General features: G+C 56.3%; 3 protein-coding genes across 10 annotated transcripts in view; 2 read left to right on the top strand and 1 right to left on the bottom strand.

Moving 5' to 3' along the window:
* The window catches only part of SIK3 (SIK family kinase 3), a 248,339-nt gene extending 244,378 nt beyond the window's left edge, over positions 1 to 3,961 (top strand). For 6 of the 8 annotated variants that reach the window (XM_047693733.1, XM_047693731.1, XM_047693736.1 and 3 more), the window contains 2 exons: positions 753 to 923; positions 1,643 to 1,869. In XM_047693733.1, coding sequence (XP_047549689.1) covers positions 753 to 910 — 158 coding nt within the window. In that variant the 3' untranslated portion in view covers positions 911 to 923; positions 1,643 to 1,869. Of the gene's footprint in view, positions 1 to 752; positions 928 to 1,642; positions 1,870 to 2,069 lie in introns of those variants that run through there. The other 2 variants (XM_047693730.1, XM_047693729.1) reach the window with 2 other exon arrangements.
* Positions 3,962 to 8,767: 4,806 nt separating this feature from the next.
* Positions 8,768 to 10,837, top strand: APOA1 (apolipoprotein A1). Its single transcript, XM_047693116.1, has 4 exons — positions 8,768 to 8,850; positions 9,049 to 9,111; positions 9,304 to 9,457; positions 10,089 to 10,837. The coding sequence occupies exons 2-4, from the start codon at positions 9,069 to 9,071 to the stop codon at positions 10,690 to 10,692; spliced, it is 801 nt and encodes a 266-aa protein (XP_047549072.1). The 5' UTR covers positions 8,768 to 8,850; positions 9,049 to 9,068; the 3' UTR covers positions 10,693 to 10,837.
* Positions 10,838 to 13,068: 2,231 nt separating this feature from the next.
* APOC3 (apolipoprotein C3) lies at positions 13,069 to 15,522 on the bottom strand. Its single transcript, XM_047693117.1, has 4 exons — positions 15,435 to 15,522; positions 14,716 to 14,783; positions 14,426 to 14,549; positions 13,069 to 13,353 (listed from the first exon to the last, which is right to left on the bottom strand). Exons 2-4 carry the CDS (start codon positions 14,768 to 14,770, stop codon positions 13,230 to 13,232), a joined length of 303 nt encoding a protein of 100 aa, XP_047549073.1. The 5' UTR covers positions 14,771 to 14,783; positions 15,435 to 15,522; the 3' UTR covers positions 13,069 to 13,229.
* Positions 15,523 to 15,746: the final 224 nt, after the last annotated feature.

The raw sequence follows: 15,746 nt of genomic DNA, 5'->3' as shown, positions 1-15,746 counted from the left end.
CTTCTCTCCGTCGAGAATGAGCACACAAAGGATTGTATTTTGTAGTTGAGTGCAGGGGTTTCACATCTGTCTTTGTAATGCTTCGATCAGATACTGCTTCAGTAACTATTTTTCTAGTTCTGATTAGAAGGCATTGTGTTGTAAAGGATTGTCTCCCTCCCCTTGGCACCAGTAACGGGAGGCTATCCCTATGGATACAAAGCATAGGCTTTTTGGAATGGACAGGTCTGCAAGAAATCCTGACTTTGCCCTTTACAGGCTCCACAGACAAGGCACTTGACCTTTCTGAGCCCCCAGGATCCTCCCTCATAAAGTGGCAGGAACCATAGAGCCGAGATCCTAGCTGGTGGGTGAGTGTTAATCGGCTTAGTGAGGATAAAGTGTGTAGAATATCGCTTGGAGCCGGCTAGCAGGAAAACGGCCAGGTCCCTTCGAGAGGTAAATCTTGAAGGGACTTTGCAGGTCTGCAGAACTGCAGGACCAGTTCTGTCTGCTTCCACACTGCAGTGGTTGATAGCGGAGGTGGGAGTTAGTAAAAGAACAGGGTAAAGTGGAACCCTCGGAGAGTCTGGGAAGAATCCTGGCCCAGCCCGCAGCTACTGAGCACGCGGAGGGCCTGCTGTGAGCTAGAATGCAGGCCCGGGGTTCCAGTTCCAGGGGGCTCCAATTTCTCGTCCTCCTTTACCCCCCTTGCCCACCCCCCACCCCAACCCCCCAGCCGCAAATCTCACATGTTCTTTCTGGTGTTGCAGAGTGCAGGGACAATCTAATGGGTCACGAGCACCCCGACGTGACTGATGGCAGCCAGCATCTGAACTCCTCTTGCTACCCATCCACGTGCATTACAGACATCCTGCTCAGCTACAAGCACCCGGAGGTCTCCTTCAGCATGGAACAGGCAGGCGTGTAACGGGAAACGGAGAGTGAGTATCGCCTCCCAGGGCCCGACCCAGCCTCGGGCCCAGTGCCAGCTCCTGGTCTTTCCAGGGCTTCCTTCTGTGTGTGGCAGCCCGTGAACTTGACGGCGCCACGCCCCCCACCCCCTTGGTCTTCGCTTCTTCCTGTTCTGTCAGACGAAGCTGTGCGGATGTTCTGGGGGAGTGGGTAGGGCACATAAGGGGTGCATGCCGGCCGCAGTCCCTTGGTTTAATTACAGGGCGAAGACACGTGTTGTGGGCGCCATAGAAACATAGAATCAGTAAGTGGGCTAGGGCTTCAGAGGACAGGGGACCTCTGGCCACGGTAGTAAGGAGAAGACGGTCCTTGACCTCAGTCCCCAAGCAGGAAACCCCGCAAGAAAACGCGTCTGGCCATAGTTTCTAAGGTCATGCAGCAAATGGAAGGCCATTCCAGACGGGGGAACTAGGCGAGCAGAGGCCAGTGGTAGGAAACAGGTACACTGACCGGCTCGGCTTGTGTCACGCCTAAACACACAGTAGGTAGCGTGGCTTCTGTCTTTGAAAACTCTGACAGAAGCCCACGAGTGAAAGCCCATCTGGCAAACCCACCCTCGGGCCTCAGCGCGGCAACCCTCTCAAATTCCTGAGGTCAGGGGGGCCAGTTGCACGCTGGGAACGTTTTCGTGTGAACGTCTGAGCCTCTGGCTGTACCCTGAACCTCCCCCGTGTCTGCTCCGTTGCAGGTGTGTGTACAGCTCGGGGATGGGAAGGTCGACTTTACACCGACAGTATCTAGCAGCATTGCGCCAAATTGCCATTGTGTTTCTGTCCACCCAGAATGTCGTGGCTCCTTTCCTCACACTGGTTCGTCAGTGTGCGGTTCTTTTGGGTTCTGAGGGGGTTTTGCCATGTTTGCTTGTATGACCAAGTCACCAAGGAAATAAACAGGATATCCGTGTTTGCCACCTTTTGTGAAAGCGTATTTGGTATATTTGAGTTGGTGGTTTGGTTTGGTTATGGTTTGAGGTTTTTTTTTTTTTTTTTTTTTTTTTTTTTTGGTATGTGTTCTTCTGGAGGTGATTTTCTCTCTTTTCTTTATTTCTCCCTCTCTTTTTCTTTCCTTTCCTTTTTCTTTTTTTTTTTTTTCCTTTCTTTCCTTTGTTGAGACAGAGGAACAAAGCAGTTAAAACTACAGAGGCCAGGAGACCCAGAGCCACGGCCCTCCCCCGCCTCCCCCCAATCCCAGCAGCCTCCATTCCTTCCCATTGCTGATCCACAGAGGCAAATACTAACCCATAACGACTCTGGAACCTTAGTGGTTAGGGAAAGGGAGAGAGGAAGGGGTGACAACCCCTGGCGCTTGGAAACCAGAAAGAGAGCAAAAAACAAAACGAACCCCCAAGCCTGGGAGCTGGGAAGGTCTTTACTACTGGGATCCCATGGAAAACGTGTCTGGCCTGGCCAAAGTCACATCAGACCATTAGCATGGAGGCCGCGGGTGGCCTGGCCTTGGGCAGTCACCAGTCAGAATGTCTCAGTGGAAGCCTTCTCTTCGGTGTGTAACTCAGCTCCCCTCTGACAACCTGGAAGGTTGGTTGCCTTTATCATCCTGCTGGTCCTACCCACAGACTGAACACCCAGCAGTGGTACACGATGCTTGTCACCTGTCATTCTCATTTTATCATGTGCTATATACATGGGGTGATTCTTCAGACACACACACACACACACACACACACACACACACGCTTTTCCCTGTCAGCCTCTTTGACACAGGCAAGAAGAACAGGAGGTTCTCTTGGGCCCTGCCTCCCTCCTAACCTTCTCCTCCTCCCCGGGCATCCTCCGCCCCTATTTTAATTCTTGATCATGTAGGAATTGTTTTGGGTAAATGTTGATATTATTGTTATTATTATTGTTGTTATTATTATTAATAAATAAAAACAAAAGGAATTTTTGTTTAAAAGAGAAATGTTTAACCAGATTCTGTTCTATTTGAATTGTGACTTGCACCTTTTGTTCCAAGTATTTTATGTAGACGTTGTACTCGTGAGCAGCTCTTAACCTGGGCCCGTGACAGGTGTAGTGGTCCCCTTCCCCCGCCCTGGGGAAGCAGTGCACACGCAACACAACCGTTAGCCGCTCTCTTTGTGTTTCTTCACTGTTAGAAACCAAAGTCTCCTCTGCCGGCTGGGGGCTGACAGAGCATCTGGCCCCTCTCCTTCCAATCTTCAAGGCAGGAAGGAGATGTTCAACATTCTGACTCTTGATCCTTTTTCCTGGGAAAGCAGAGTGAAGGGTCCCCAGTCTGCTCCTAGTCTTTCCTCCTGAATTTGCACAGAAGAAAGCGGGTGTCCAGCATGGCCGTCCTGGTGTTGCCAACAGGATTCCCATGCAGCTTGTCCTTCTCACGGATACTGGCAGCTCAGCTCCTGGACCTGAGATCCCGCGAGTGGATTTCTGCAATGTGAGAGCCTTTCTTGGGATCTGCCCCCTGTTTCCATGGTCCCCAATCTCCCCTCCGCTTGGTGAAGCCTCCAGTTCCTCACCAGAAGAGGCGACCCGGAAGGCCCGAACAGCTACCGTGTGACTTCTCTGGGCTTGTTCCAGCTCCCAGGCCCCCCACCCCCGCCCCGCTGCCCCCTCGATCCCGCACTCAGCCTGTTCTGTTTACGTGGTACTGTGCTGATGGAAGAACAGGCTGCCCTCCGCCAGCGACCACCCGGGTGAGAGCCAGCGAGCCGAGAAACCGTGCCATCTTGCGAACTACACTTGTAAAAGATCATTGCTTTGTATCGTAGTAACCGATATGCGCCGTATATGTTGAATGTATATGAATATAATTTCCTATTTCTGCTCTTTGAAAATGTCAGAAGTATTTTTTTCTTTCTCATTTATGTTGAACTAAAAATGGATTAAAAAGATCTCCAGACCCAAACTGTGGCATGAAGACTTTTAGTCTTTTTTTTTTTTCCTCCTGGTGGGCAACTTAAAAACTTACAACTTAATATCTTGGTTGGACAGTAGGGGGTTGGGAAAATAAAAACCTGATTATAATCTTACGTTAATCTATTATTTGCCTTGTGGTTCAGAGTCTAGCTGGGAGAAGCATCCAGGTGGCCGGAGGCTGGAGGCCGAAGAGGTCCACCCAGCATAAGGTGCAGCTTTGAGCAATCCATTATCTCACCCCTCCTTGTCAAGGAGCATTCTCTAGAAGCCTGAACTCGGCCCACACCGTGTCCCCAGTCACCCAGCTTGGACTCTGCCCTCTTCGAAGGGAGCCTTGGAGTGTGCTGAAGACCGATTCCTTGAGAGGAGTGGAAGGAGGTCCTCAAAGACCTGGGGCCTTGATGAGGTGACCCCAGTCAGCCCAGTGATGGGATTGCCAAATCAGTGTTAGGACAGAAAGGGGACTCTTCCTATAACTTTCCTCTTTTTTTACAACTGGACTGCATGGAGGGCGGAGTGGAGTTGCCAGCACCGTCCCAGGCCTGGCTGAGAGAGGCCTGGCTGAGAGAGGGCTGACTGAGGTGCTTCTGTGAAGAAAGATGACTAAAGCTGGAAATACTGCCTGGGTTTGTAGAAAGAGTAGGAAGAGGGAACTTACAAAAGCTTCGGCACCCATCATGAGCTAGAGGGTCACCCTGGGACCGTGTAGAACAGAAAGAGCTTTCTAAGAAGGGGTCTCCTAGAAATCGTCTGAGTGTGTACTTACCTGGGGAAGTCTTGAGTGAGCGTCTCTAGAAGCACGCGGCGACACACCCTGGCACCTTCCACATCCTGTAACCACCTCTGCGGCAGCAGCAGCCCCATGAAATCAGCTGGGGTGCCTCAGGGCCAGAGGCGGGATGAGCTTCAAGAGGAAGGAGGGCGCGGCCAGAGATCTGAGCTCTAGAAGGTAGAAGGCATGCCCACTGATCCTTCCTGCCCCTTCCTTGTGACTTTGTGTCCTCCCTCACCCCACCCCAACCGTGGAGGCCCACATTCAGGGACCGGTGTGCCCGCCGAGGCAGCAGACTTCAGCTTCGGCTGGCCACAGAGGAGTCGCCTGCTCTTGGTCTCCTGAGCAGGTGGGCAGGAGAGAATCATGTTTGGCGGGTTACAGGGCCCTGCCCTGGGGGCTGTTGGGGCTCTGTCACCAGGACCTGCAATGAAATTGCCAAAAGGGAAATACAGGGTGGGAGCCCCTCCCTCCCCTGCTCCATCTGAATCATCCCAACCCCAGGTCTCCCATCCTGAGCGGCAGCACACCGTCTCCATTCAAACGTTCAGAGTGGGGTCTGTGGTACAAGGCCAAGGGCTCAACAGTTAGTCACCACTGGGTCTCCTCCCAAGACCAGCTCCTTCAGATGCCCCTTTACTGGCCTGGTGACCCTTTCACGTGCAGTGCCATTCATCGAGCAAATATTTGTTGAGTGTCTGTTATGTGCCAAGCCTAGCAGGGGACAGAGTCCTCGCAAGTGTAGACTGACCAGTATGACATGGGGATGGGAATTGTGAAATGAGTCGCTAATCATTCTGAGCAAAATCCACTCCTGCGGTCAGCGAGCAGCTCTCTAGCATGTCTGGGCGGGAGTGGGTGGGGCGGGGGGGGGATGCACAGGGCCAAGCCCTTGGTGATCCTCTTCGGAAACAGTTGCTCTGGAGCGCCCCAATATCAAGGAAAGAGGGTGTTGGGACTAAGGGCCCACACTGGTGGGCCTCTGCTAAGCAGACAGTGCAATCCACGGTCCCTCAAGGCCTCTCGCAGGCTGCCCCCCGGGGTTAATTCTGACATGCACAAAACCTTCCTTCCCCTCCAAAATCCTAGTAATGAGGGGCTTGGGCTGGTTTGAGGCAAACATCTTATAACAAAACAGAGTAGACAGACACACTAGTGAGCAGGTACGGTGAAAAAGAAAAACTTTCTGCTTGTAAGGATGCTAGCAACAGCACTCCTTAGCCCAGCGCGCTGAAGTCCCTGAGCTGGGAAACCAATAAGCCCCCGATCAGACCACCAGGGCTAGGGGCGTCGGAGGCCCCACTGCCGGTGGCCAGCCAGGCCTCCTGACTCCCGTTCCCAATGGCACCAAGTACTAATGCCTGGAGGTCACGGGCAGCTCTCGGCAGCTCGGAGAGGCCGTCTTCTCTTACTGCCAGGTCACGGCGAGCATATCTGGCTGCCGGGCCTTCCAGGGGTGATCGTGGAAATGCTTTGGCCACTGAGGAGCTACACAAATGTTAGAATTAGGTTTAGCCATAATAATCATTTCAGTAATAAACCAAAGGATAAAAATGGCAGGTGGCTTGGAGTACAACCAGAAAGCTTCTGAGATCCCCTGTGTGCTGGCTGGGGTGAGCTCTACCCCCCCCCCCAAAAGAAAGGAGCATCTCTTGGCCCGACACAGCCATGAGCTGCCCCAGGAGGGGACCAGCCTTCCCCCCACCCCCTTGCCCCGCCACAGCTCTTTAAACCACAGGCAGAAAGCTGGGCCGGCCAACTGGCAGCCCAGGGAGCTTGTTCAGGGAGACTGGCTCTCTCTCTGTAGGGCCCCATGGGCCTCTGTGGCTGGGCTGGTCCAGGAACAGAGGTCCCGAACGCCAGCATCTGCAAGTCAGGGCCACACAGAGAAAATGCGACTCCTTGCCACGTCTGCTTCCAGAAGCCTAGGTCTTAGCTCTGGTCTCACAGTGCAAGTGTGTTCAGTGGGAGCGAAGGGAGAGAATGCCAGAAATTTGGGGACACAGAAGAGTTACTAAGTGCCAGCTACCTTCCGGTTTGGCCACAGATACCCAAATGTAGTGCTTAAAATAACACACATTTATGACCTCAGGACAGTTCTAGAGGTCAAAAGTCCCAAGTGGTCATACTTGGTCATTCGAAGCTGAAGTCCTGCTGTCAGCAGAGGTCATCAGCTGACCCTTTCTTCCAGAGACAGCAGGGGGTCACCTGCGTCTACCTCATCCTGCTTCTGAAGGCCGCTCACACCCCCTGGCCTACAGCCTCCTGTAGCTCTGACCTGAGCTGCTGTCCCCTCATCTCCTCTCACCGTGCCTCCTACCCCTGTCTCATAAGTTTAAAGACCCTTGTGCTGACATTGGGCCCACCTGGATAATCCAGGAAAACCACCCATCTTCAGGTCCTTATAATCGCATCTGCAAAGTCCCTTTTGCCAAGTGACAGTCTCAGGTTCTGGGGATGAGGACCTGAACATCTTTGGGGGGAAGGGGCATTCTCCTGCCTGTCATATACAACACCCCTGCCATGACTCTAGGCATGGGGAGTTCCATCCTTGTCTTCATTCAGCAGATAAGGGACTGAGGAGGGCAGAGGTTCTCTGACTCGCCCAGGGCCACACAGCTAACAAGGGACAGAGCTGGGATTCCAACCTAAGGCTGTCCTGCTCCAAGCCCTCTTATCTGCGGTGAAGGACAAGGAGACCCACTACAGTGGCAGAAGCCGGGGGCCCAGCAGCTCTGGGACCTGGCTGACAGCAGGGAGTTTCCTGGGTAGACAGTGAAGGGCACATTTCTGTCCTGGTCTACAGCCAGAGACAGGGGTGCAAAGTTCAGCCCTGCCTCTCCTTTGCTGAGAGACCAGAGACCTGGGGCAAATTCAGTCCACTCCCTCCAGTATCCTCATGTGTAAGACGGCAGAGAGGGGAGAGGCCGGAGTAGTTGGTCCCACAGAGCCTCTCGGCTTGGGCCCCCACAGCTTCTGTGACTCAGAGCCCATCAGTGAGCTGGGCTTGGAGGTGCTGAGCCTTCCAAGAGACCCCTTTGGCAGAGTGGCATTGCAAACACCATTGAGCAAGGGAGTGCAGGGCGCTTTGCCTTTATTTACAGGACTCCCCGAGTCCTCCAACAGCCCCACCATTTTGGTCTCCATTTTACTGATAGGAAACGGAGGCTCAGAGAGATGACCTAACTGGCCCCTGATCCTCCTCCAGGATTTCACAAGTGGGAGGCAAAATGAAGTGAGTAACGAGGTCTCCTGTGGCTCTCCTTAGGCAGAGGTCCTTAGGCCTGTCCCGGGAACTGCTGAAGTCCGGTCTCCACTATAGGGCGCACACCCACATGTGAACAGCAACAGTGCAAAGATGTAGGGGTTCGCTTAAGTGACTGCCCTTTGTTCTGACATGAGGCTCTTTTGTGATGTTAAAAAAAAAAAACTTTTCTTTTGTGAAGTGCTGGTCGTGGTAGAGATGGGTGGGGTTTGGGGGAGTGGGTAACATTTTTACATGACAAAATCAAAAGCAGGCACTCCATGTTAGTCTCCTAGAATTGGTTTGGAAATGTCCGAAGTCCCCGAAATCTCAGTCTGGGAGCCACAAAGCCCTCTCTGCTCTGCCCAGGCCACTCCTTGGCACCACGGGTCCCCTCCAGGTGAGGGTAAGGCTTTGGGAGGTCTGGGAGAGCCTGGAGAGAGATATGCTGACCTTTTGGGACAAAAGAGACAGCAGGGTGTTGAGGCGGGGAGAGTGTCTGCTGCCCATGGAGGGAAGGACAGGGTGGGGGCAGAGTCATCTCCCTGGAATGCAAGGGGACAGTGGGGCGGCGGACATCTCCTGGGGGAGGAGTTCCAGCCACCCCTGGCCAGCTGGTGTCTCTTGCTCCCATTCCCGGCTGCACTGGCACAGCCAACAATGGGGGGCACACATCCCCCCAGGAGAAGGGATGGGTGCCAATGACCCCGACCCTGAGGGCCTGCAAGCCTGCTCCCACCCCCTCTGGCCCCCACCTGAACCCTTGATCCCTGGCCCTGCAGCCCCCGCAGCTTCCTGTTTGCCCACTCTATTTGTCCGGCTCCGGGGACAGAGCTGATCCTTGAACTCTAAGTTCCACATCGCCAGGACCAGTGAGCAGCAGCAAGGCCTGGGCTGGGCTTATCAGCCTCCCAGCCCAGCCCCTGCCTGGAGACATAAATAGGCTGGGAGAGAGGGCAGCTCAGAGATCGCGGGAATCCTCGGAGGTGAGTGTGGCTGCCTGCTCCCCTGCCTCCTACTCTGGGCATCCAATCTGGGGTCCTGGCCCCAGTCTCTGCCCCATGCGGGGGCTCTGGGTACTGAGACCTTCTCCCACCCTGTGCCCTGGTAAAATGGGTGGGGGAGCCCTGGGCTCTTCACACTAGAGGCCTGCCCCACTCAGCTGGGACCCTCTTCTCCTCCAGGTCACCCACATCCCTTCAGGATGAAAGCGGTGGTGCTGACCTTGGCCGTGCTCTTCCTCACAGGTAGGTGCCCCCCAACCTAGGAAGCCAACCATGGTGGTGGGGGGGTGGGGGGGGCTTCTCCCTAAGCCCCTGTGGGCCACTCTCCTGGACAAGGGAACAGAGTTTCTCACTCATCCCCTTGCCTCTGCCTCGAAGCCTCTAAGCCAGCCCGGTCCAGAGCTGGCCTGATCTGGGTCTCCCCTCTCACCGCAGGGAGCCAGGCTCGGCATTTCTGGCAGCAAGATGAACCCCAGTCACCTTGGGATCGAGTGAAGGATTTAGCCACCGTGTATGTGGACGCAGTCAAAGACGGCGGCAGAGACTATGTGGCCCAGTTTGAAGCCTCTGCCTTGGGAAAACAGCTGAAGTACGGACCCAACCCAGGGCCGGGAGGGGCTGGGGGACAGGGTCAGGGGTGGCTGGTCCTGCGAGGCAGAGAGGTCTGTGGTAAGATGTATCCAGACTGGCTGAATCCCCACCTGCTATTTCCTGGGCCCCACAGGTCTCAGAATGGGATCCCCAAAATAACCAGCATCTCAGTACTCATTTTAGGGAGAATAAGGTCCATAGCATTCCCTAGCAAGGGGCAGGTCTGTGCTGCCCGGTCAGCAGTCACAGCCCCATCATCTGCTCGGAGGGCAACAAGCCCCTTCCCATTCTTAACTCCCTCCTCTGCTCCTGGCCAGCAACAGGGAGGGCCGTCTCCAGAGAGGGCGAGGGACTCCAAGTATAGAGATGAGGTCCTTAAGGCCCAGCTTTGGGGACAGACAAGACGGGGCACCCAACCCAGCTCCATCTCTGCTAGCTCCTCTGTCCATGAGGACCGTGGCACCCAACTGGCCTGGGGGAGGTGGGGTGTGGGGAAAGCCAGGCCAGGCTCGGTCCCCCAGGGTTGATGCCCATCGGGGACAGGTGCTGCTCAGGCCTCCCCGCAGCCAGGCCGGGGCGCCAGGCTGGCCACCCCTGAGCCCCTCGCTCTCCCCTCCCCAACTCCTCAGCCTGAAACTCCTGGACAGCTGGGACAGCTTGAGCGGCACGGTGGCCAAGCTGCGCGAACAGATCGGCCCGGTCACCCAGGAGTTCTGGGATAACCTGGAAAAGGAGACGGAGGCGCTGCGGCAGGAGATGAGCAAGGACCTGGAGGAGGTGAAGCAGAAGGTGCAGCCCTACCTGGACGAGTTCCAGAAAAAGTGGCACGAGGAGGTGGAGCTGTACCGCCAGAAGGTGGCGCCGCTGGGCGCGGAGCTGCGCGAAGGCGCGCGCCAGAAGCTGCAGGAGCTGCAGGAGAAGCTGACCCCGCTGGGCGAGGAGCTGCGGGACCGCGCGCGCACCCACGTGGACGCGCTGCGCGCGCAGCTGGCCCCCTACAGCGACCAGCTGCGTGAGCGCCTGGCCTCCCGGCTGCAGGCGCTCAAGGAGGGCGGCAGCGCCAGCCTGGCCGAGTACCAAGCCAAGGCCAGCGAGCACCTGAGCGCCCTCAGCGAGAAGGCCAAGCCCGCGCTCGAGGACCTCCGCCAGGGCCTGCTGCCCGTGCTGGAGAGCTTCAAGGTCAGCCTGCTGGCTGCCGTCGATGAGGCCGCCAAGAAGCTGAACGCCCAGTGATGCGCCCCGGACCCGAGGAACCCCTCCCGGGGCTCCCCTTTCGGCGCATCGGGTTCTTAGAATAAACTTCCAAAGTGGGACGCCTGTGTTGGGCTGCGTGTGTTTTGAGTCTTCACTTATGATTTTTAAACAATAAAATACGCTCCGAGAACTGTCAATTCTTTTTTGGGAGGACGGGAGCAGGCGCGGGCCAAGGGAGGAAGGGGGTGGGGGCAGGGCCTTTGGGCCGAGTGTGGGGGGAGGGCAGGAAATTCCCTGCCGATTTTGCAGCCCATCAGTTGGAACCTGGGCCCCTCAGGGCCTTCATTTAAGGTTGCAGACCTGTGAGGCCCTGGCTGTTAGGAGGGAGGTAATGCACCAGAGGCCAAACAGAAAGGAGTAAGGGAGGACCAGGCCAGGGGACAGACAATCCAATGCTAAGTGCCCAGCAAGAGCCTCAGATAAGGACTGCAGCCCTTCTGAGGACCGCAAGAAACAGGGCTTCCTCCACCCTGCCAGGCCCCCACCCCACTGTGTGTGTCCACCCCAACCCCCCCTCACCAGGCCAGGCCAGGACTCTCTGGCAGCCCTCCCACTCACAGCCAGCTGGGGTGGGCCTCCAGGAGCTGCTGGGGCTGGAAGGATGGGGACAGGCTCACATGACGAGCTTGGCCTTTGCTCCTTCCTCCTTTAGTAATTTAAAAAATGAAGAAACAGATGCTTCCTTTCCTTTTTTTTACAAGGGTTACATGGCACTCCTCACAGTCCTGCCCTTTCCAGAAATGGCTGATGTTTCTTCCTGCACAGCTGTGTCAGTCAGCCATTCCCCCCCCCCCAACCCCACCCCACCATGGGGCTCCAAGCCTGGTCAGAACAATAATCCCCACCTCTTACAGGGAATCAGCCTCTTGTATTTCCAAGATGCATTCATATCCGTCATCCCACTGTGTTCTTCCCCAAATCCTGGGCAGACAGCCACCACATCCACAGCTCGGATGAGAAAGCTGAAGCTTAAGTCCCTCGTCAAGCAAGGCCAAAGAGCAGGATGGGCTGGGTTGCCCTTTCCAGACCCATCCAAAGTCTTTTTTTTTTTTTTTTTTAAAGCGTGCAGCCAGGCACTCAAGTTCACACGGCTGTGCACACAGGCATACACATTCCCAAGCATACACCCCTGTCCACTGCCAGCACTCTCCACACTCAGGCCACGCGCCCCTTTGTGTGTGCACATGGCCTCACAGATCAGAGACCTGGGCAGAGCACTGATGGAGCTTTCCCTCCCAGCCCCCCACAAGGCCTTTGACCCCCTGCCCCTCCTCCATCTCCGGTGTGTCTCAGCAACTCTTGGATCAAGGAGTGGGCTTTGTAGTTCCTAACCATCCAGAGCTGCAATGGGTGTCAAGGTGAGATCTGGGTGAGAACATTTCCAGGTGTGGGTACTGGGATCCCTGGCCCAGCTGGGCCAGAAGAAAAGCCCAGGTGGATTTCCCAAGAGAGAGCGGATGTCTCCAAGTGGGTCTGGATGAATCGATGCCACCAAGATATGCCGAGGAGCCCTCTGGCACCCAGCATCCAAGTAACTAAGTTTTCTCTGTGTCAGCTGAGCTGGGCTTGAGGTCTGGCTCTGTCATTTGTGGACTCCATGACATTGGGCCAGGGCCTTCACCTTTCTGAGCCTCAGTTTTATCATTGGAAGAGTGAGGGCCTGCTGAAATAGTCTGTGATTCTGAGACTCCCTGATGTGAACATCTGTTGGATGGTGTGGACACATGAGAAACAGCCTCTGTTGGGTAACTTCGAGTTCCTTCTTAGCTTCTTGAACACTGGATTCCCTCACTCCGATTCTGGTCTCTGGGGGAATTCAGCTTAGCTTATAGCCACAACGATGACCAGGTGTTGTGCACAGTCTTATTTCATTCATTCATTCATTCATTCATTCAAGAAATCTGCAACGGGGTGCCTGGGTGGCTCAGTGGGTTAAGCCTCTGCCTTCACCTCGGGTCATGATCTCAGGGTCCTGGGATTGACCCCCCTCATCGGGCTCTCTGCTCAGCAGGGAGCCTGCTTCCCTCTCCCCCTCTGCCTGCCTCTCTGCCTACTTGTGATCTCTCTCTGTGTGTCAAACAAATAAATAAAATCTTAAAAAAGATTTTTGCCCCCACTTTACAGATGAGAAACTGAGGCTGATGTAAAATGATGACGCCAAGACCAGAGTCTAGTCTTATCTTCCTCCAAACACTCCCCATTAGCCTCCTCCTCTCAAGTCTGACTGAGAGGGCCAGGGGCATGTGTCCCACAGGTCAGCTCAGGCAACCTTCCTGAGTTGGACTCAGCCCTGTGCCCATGCACAGAAGAGCCCACCCCAAACACTCATGGCACGCATGGGACGTCCCACTCACGGCAGCTTCTCATCCAGCTTTATTGGGAGGACAACAAGCTTGGGGCTGGGCCAGGTCTGGGCTGGGGTGGGAGGTGAGAATGCTGTCACTCTCAAGTGACTTTCGGGACTGTCCAAAGAGCTGGCAAGGAGGATGGGCTGGAAGACTTGGGGTGTCGAGGTCTCAAGAGGTTTCCAAGGCTGGAGTTGGCTGGACCTCAGAAGCTGAATCCCAGAACCCAGAGAGCTTGCCCTTAAACGTGCTCCAGTAGTCTTTCAGGGAAGAGAAACTGTCCGTCATCCAGCCCCTGGGGTTAAATCAGTGAGGGGAAGCAATGGAGGTGGGCATGAGAGCTCATCCGAAGGCAGTGGGGCCCCCACCATATCAACACTGCCTCTCCCCCGACCCTCTCAACCTCACCGAGCAGCACCCCTGAGACCTCAGGCAGGGACCCTTTCACCTGTCACTCCAGGCAGAAGAGATGCTGAAGGGCGCAATGGGACCCTAGCCCAAGTCCAGCCTGTTTTTCCGGGTTGGGGCAGACCTTGGTGCCACCACCGGGTCTGAGGCAAGTTGGACAGGAGCGATCAAGTGGGAGATGCGTAAGACCCCAGCTATTGGTCTGTTCTAAGCAAATGATGCCTACTAGGGTTGCATGACCTGGTGGCTCTGAGTGGGGTGGGGCAGAGGGACGCAGTCTCTCATTCGGAAAATCATCAGAGCGTAAATTAGCTGTGTGATCGGGGGCAGGTCAGGGATCTCTCTGAGCCTCGATTGTCTCATCTGCAAAACAGGGAATCTAATAGCCACTCCCCAGCTCCTAAGAATCTGGATGCCTCAGCAATGGAAATGCTGGCTGCCTGGGGGTGGGCGGTGAGGGGAGATGGCGGGGAAGGGAGCTGAGAGAGGGGAGGACTAGAGGCAGGGCAGGATGGGAGGGGAAGGAGGGGCTTCTGCTCACGCGGGGCCCCAGGGCTTGGCACAAGGCAGAAGCACACACACACACACACACACACACACACACAGCCGACATTGGGTTGGATAGAAGCTCCCAGGCCAAGCTCCACTAGTAAAGAGATGGCAGCAAGAGCGGATGCGGCCTTCCTCAGAGCCTTGCAGGGTCCATAAAGGAGCAAGGAGGGCCCTTGGACAGGAGGAGCAGCCGGGAGGAGAAAGGAAGGAGGCAGTCGAGGCTCTCCCATCTCTCCCCCTGCAGCCCAAGGAAGCCCTGGGAGGGACCCTGTCTCATAGAGTGGAACACGGAGGCTCGGAGTCGTGCAGGTGCTGGGTGGATGGGGGAGAGCCACAGCCCCACTGCCAGGGCCCTCCTGAGTCCGGGGCAGGAGCTGGTACTGAGCACAGACACTCCGGGGGCATACCTGGCCCGCTGGGCCACCTGGGACTCCTGCACGCTGGTCAGCGTGTCCTGGGCGGTCTTGGTGGCGTGCTGCATGTATCCCTGCATAAGGCCCAGCAGGGAGGGGTCCTCTGCCTCCAGAGCTCCTGCTGGGACAGCAGGGTTGAGTGGGATGGATCGGCCTCTAGGGAGCCCTTGGCTTCTGCCCAGCCACCCACCAGGGCCCGGGATCCTCAAGCCATCCCCAAGGGTCCTCCAGGCAGACAGCCACCCTCACCCCAGCCCTAGCCCAGTCCCCACGAAGCTGCTTACGGGCAGAGGCCAGGAGCACCAGGAGGGCAGCGACGAGGAGGACCCGGGGCTGCATGGCGTCTCGGTTCCTGCAGGGAAGCTTCTTGTGAGGAGTACCTTAACCCCCGCCACCCCTCTCCTCTGGGGAAGTGCTGTGGCCCCAACAGTAGATCCTGAGCTGGGTCAAGCCAGGAGGAGAAAGGGCCTGCTGCCAGCTAATGTGGGAGATGAAGGGCCTTCAGACACCAGGGCCTCCAGGGCCAGGCTGAGGGGGAGCATGGGCCCCAAGGGAGAGAGCAGAAAACCCATCAGACCAGGAGTTGGGACACCTGGGTTCTGGCCCGGTTCCTGCCACTAACATGCTGGTGGCTTGGGCGAGATCCTTGCCCCTCATCTAGGTCTCAGTTTTCCCGTCTGGGGTAGGATGGGGCTCTAAGGCTCCTTGCGGCCCTAACCATGCACAATGAGGGCAGAGTGTGCGCATCTGGAGCCAGATCCAGTCCCAGCTGTGCCACCACACCCGATGCAGCTTTGGGCAAGTGCCCTGTCTTCCGTGGGCCTCGGTTTCCCCCAGCGTGCACCTGGTGGTGGGAGCTGCTCCCCCAGCCCTGCGGCTTCCTTGGCCCCAGCAAACTTTTCTCCAGACTGTGCTGGCTGGTGCAGGCAGGGACGCTACTGTGCCCCCTCCATCCCGCTCTCCTCTCTCCCTCACCCTCCTCCTCCTCCCCAGGGGCCATTACCTGGAGCAGCTCCCTCCTGGGATGAGCTGAATAGACAGACAAGAGGGCTCTGGCCTGTTTTATATTGTCTCCTGGACAGGGGGCGAGGAGGGCTCAGGGAGCTGGGCAAAGTTCACCTGCTGATCAGTCTAGACCAGGGCCTGAGGCAGGGTGCCCAGATGCAGCCAGGCCTGCTGGGAGAGTTGGGAAATCTCTGGGTCCCCTGGTGCCTACCCTGCTCTGCTACCCTGTGGCCCAAAAGGGCTCAGGCCCTGTGGAGACCCCATTTTTTCAAGCAGCCTGACTCCCCAGGGAGAGGCTGGCGATAGGGGA

This window comes from Lutra lutra, chromosome 10, assembly GCF_902655055.1.
Source record: "Lutra lutra chromosome 10, mLutLut1.2, whole genome shotgun sequence".
NCBI classification, from domain to species: Eukaryota; Metazoa; Chordata; class Mammalia; order Carnivora; family Mustelidae; genus Lutra; species Lutra lutra.
This window is presented reverse-complemented; position numbering and strand designations above follow the sequence as displayed.

Excerpts from the sequence above, each read along its gene's own strand:
- APOA1 (XM_047693116.1), top strand. The coding sequence starts at position 9,069 with ATGAAAGCGGTGGTGCTGACCTTGGCCGTGCTCTTCCTCACAG. Across the intron at positions 9,112-9,303 it reads GGCCGTGCTCTTCCTCACAG|GGAGCCAGGCTCGGCATTTC; the intron begins GTAGGTGCCCCC and ends CTCTCACCGCAG. Across the intron at positions 9,458-10,088 it reads GCCTTGGGAAAACAGCTGAA|CCTGAAACTCCTGGACAGCT; the intron begins GTACGGACCCAA and ends CCAACTCCTCAG.
- APOC3 (XM_047693117.1), bottom strand. The coding sequence starts at position 14,770 with ATGCAGCCCCGGGTCCTCCTCGTCGCTGCCCTCCTGGTGCTCCTGGCC. Across the intron at positions 14,550-14,715 it reads GGTGCTCCTGGCCTCTGCCC|GAGCTCTGGAGGCAGAGGAC; the intron begins GTAAGCAGCTTC and ends CTGTCCCAGCAG. Across the intron at positions 13,354-14,425 it reads CAGGTGGCCCAGCGGGCCAG|GGGCTGGATGACGGACAGTT; the intron begins GTATGCCCCCGG and ends ATTTAACCCCAG.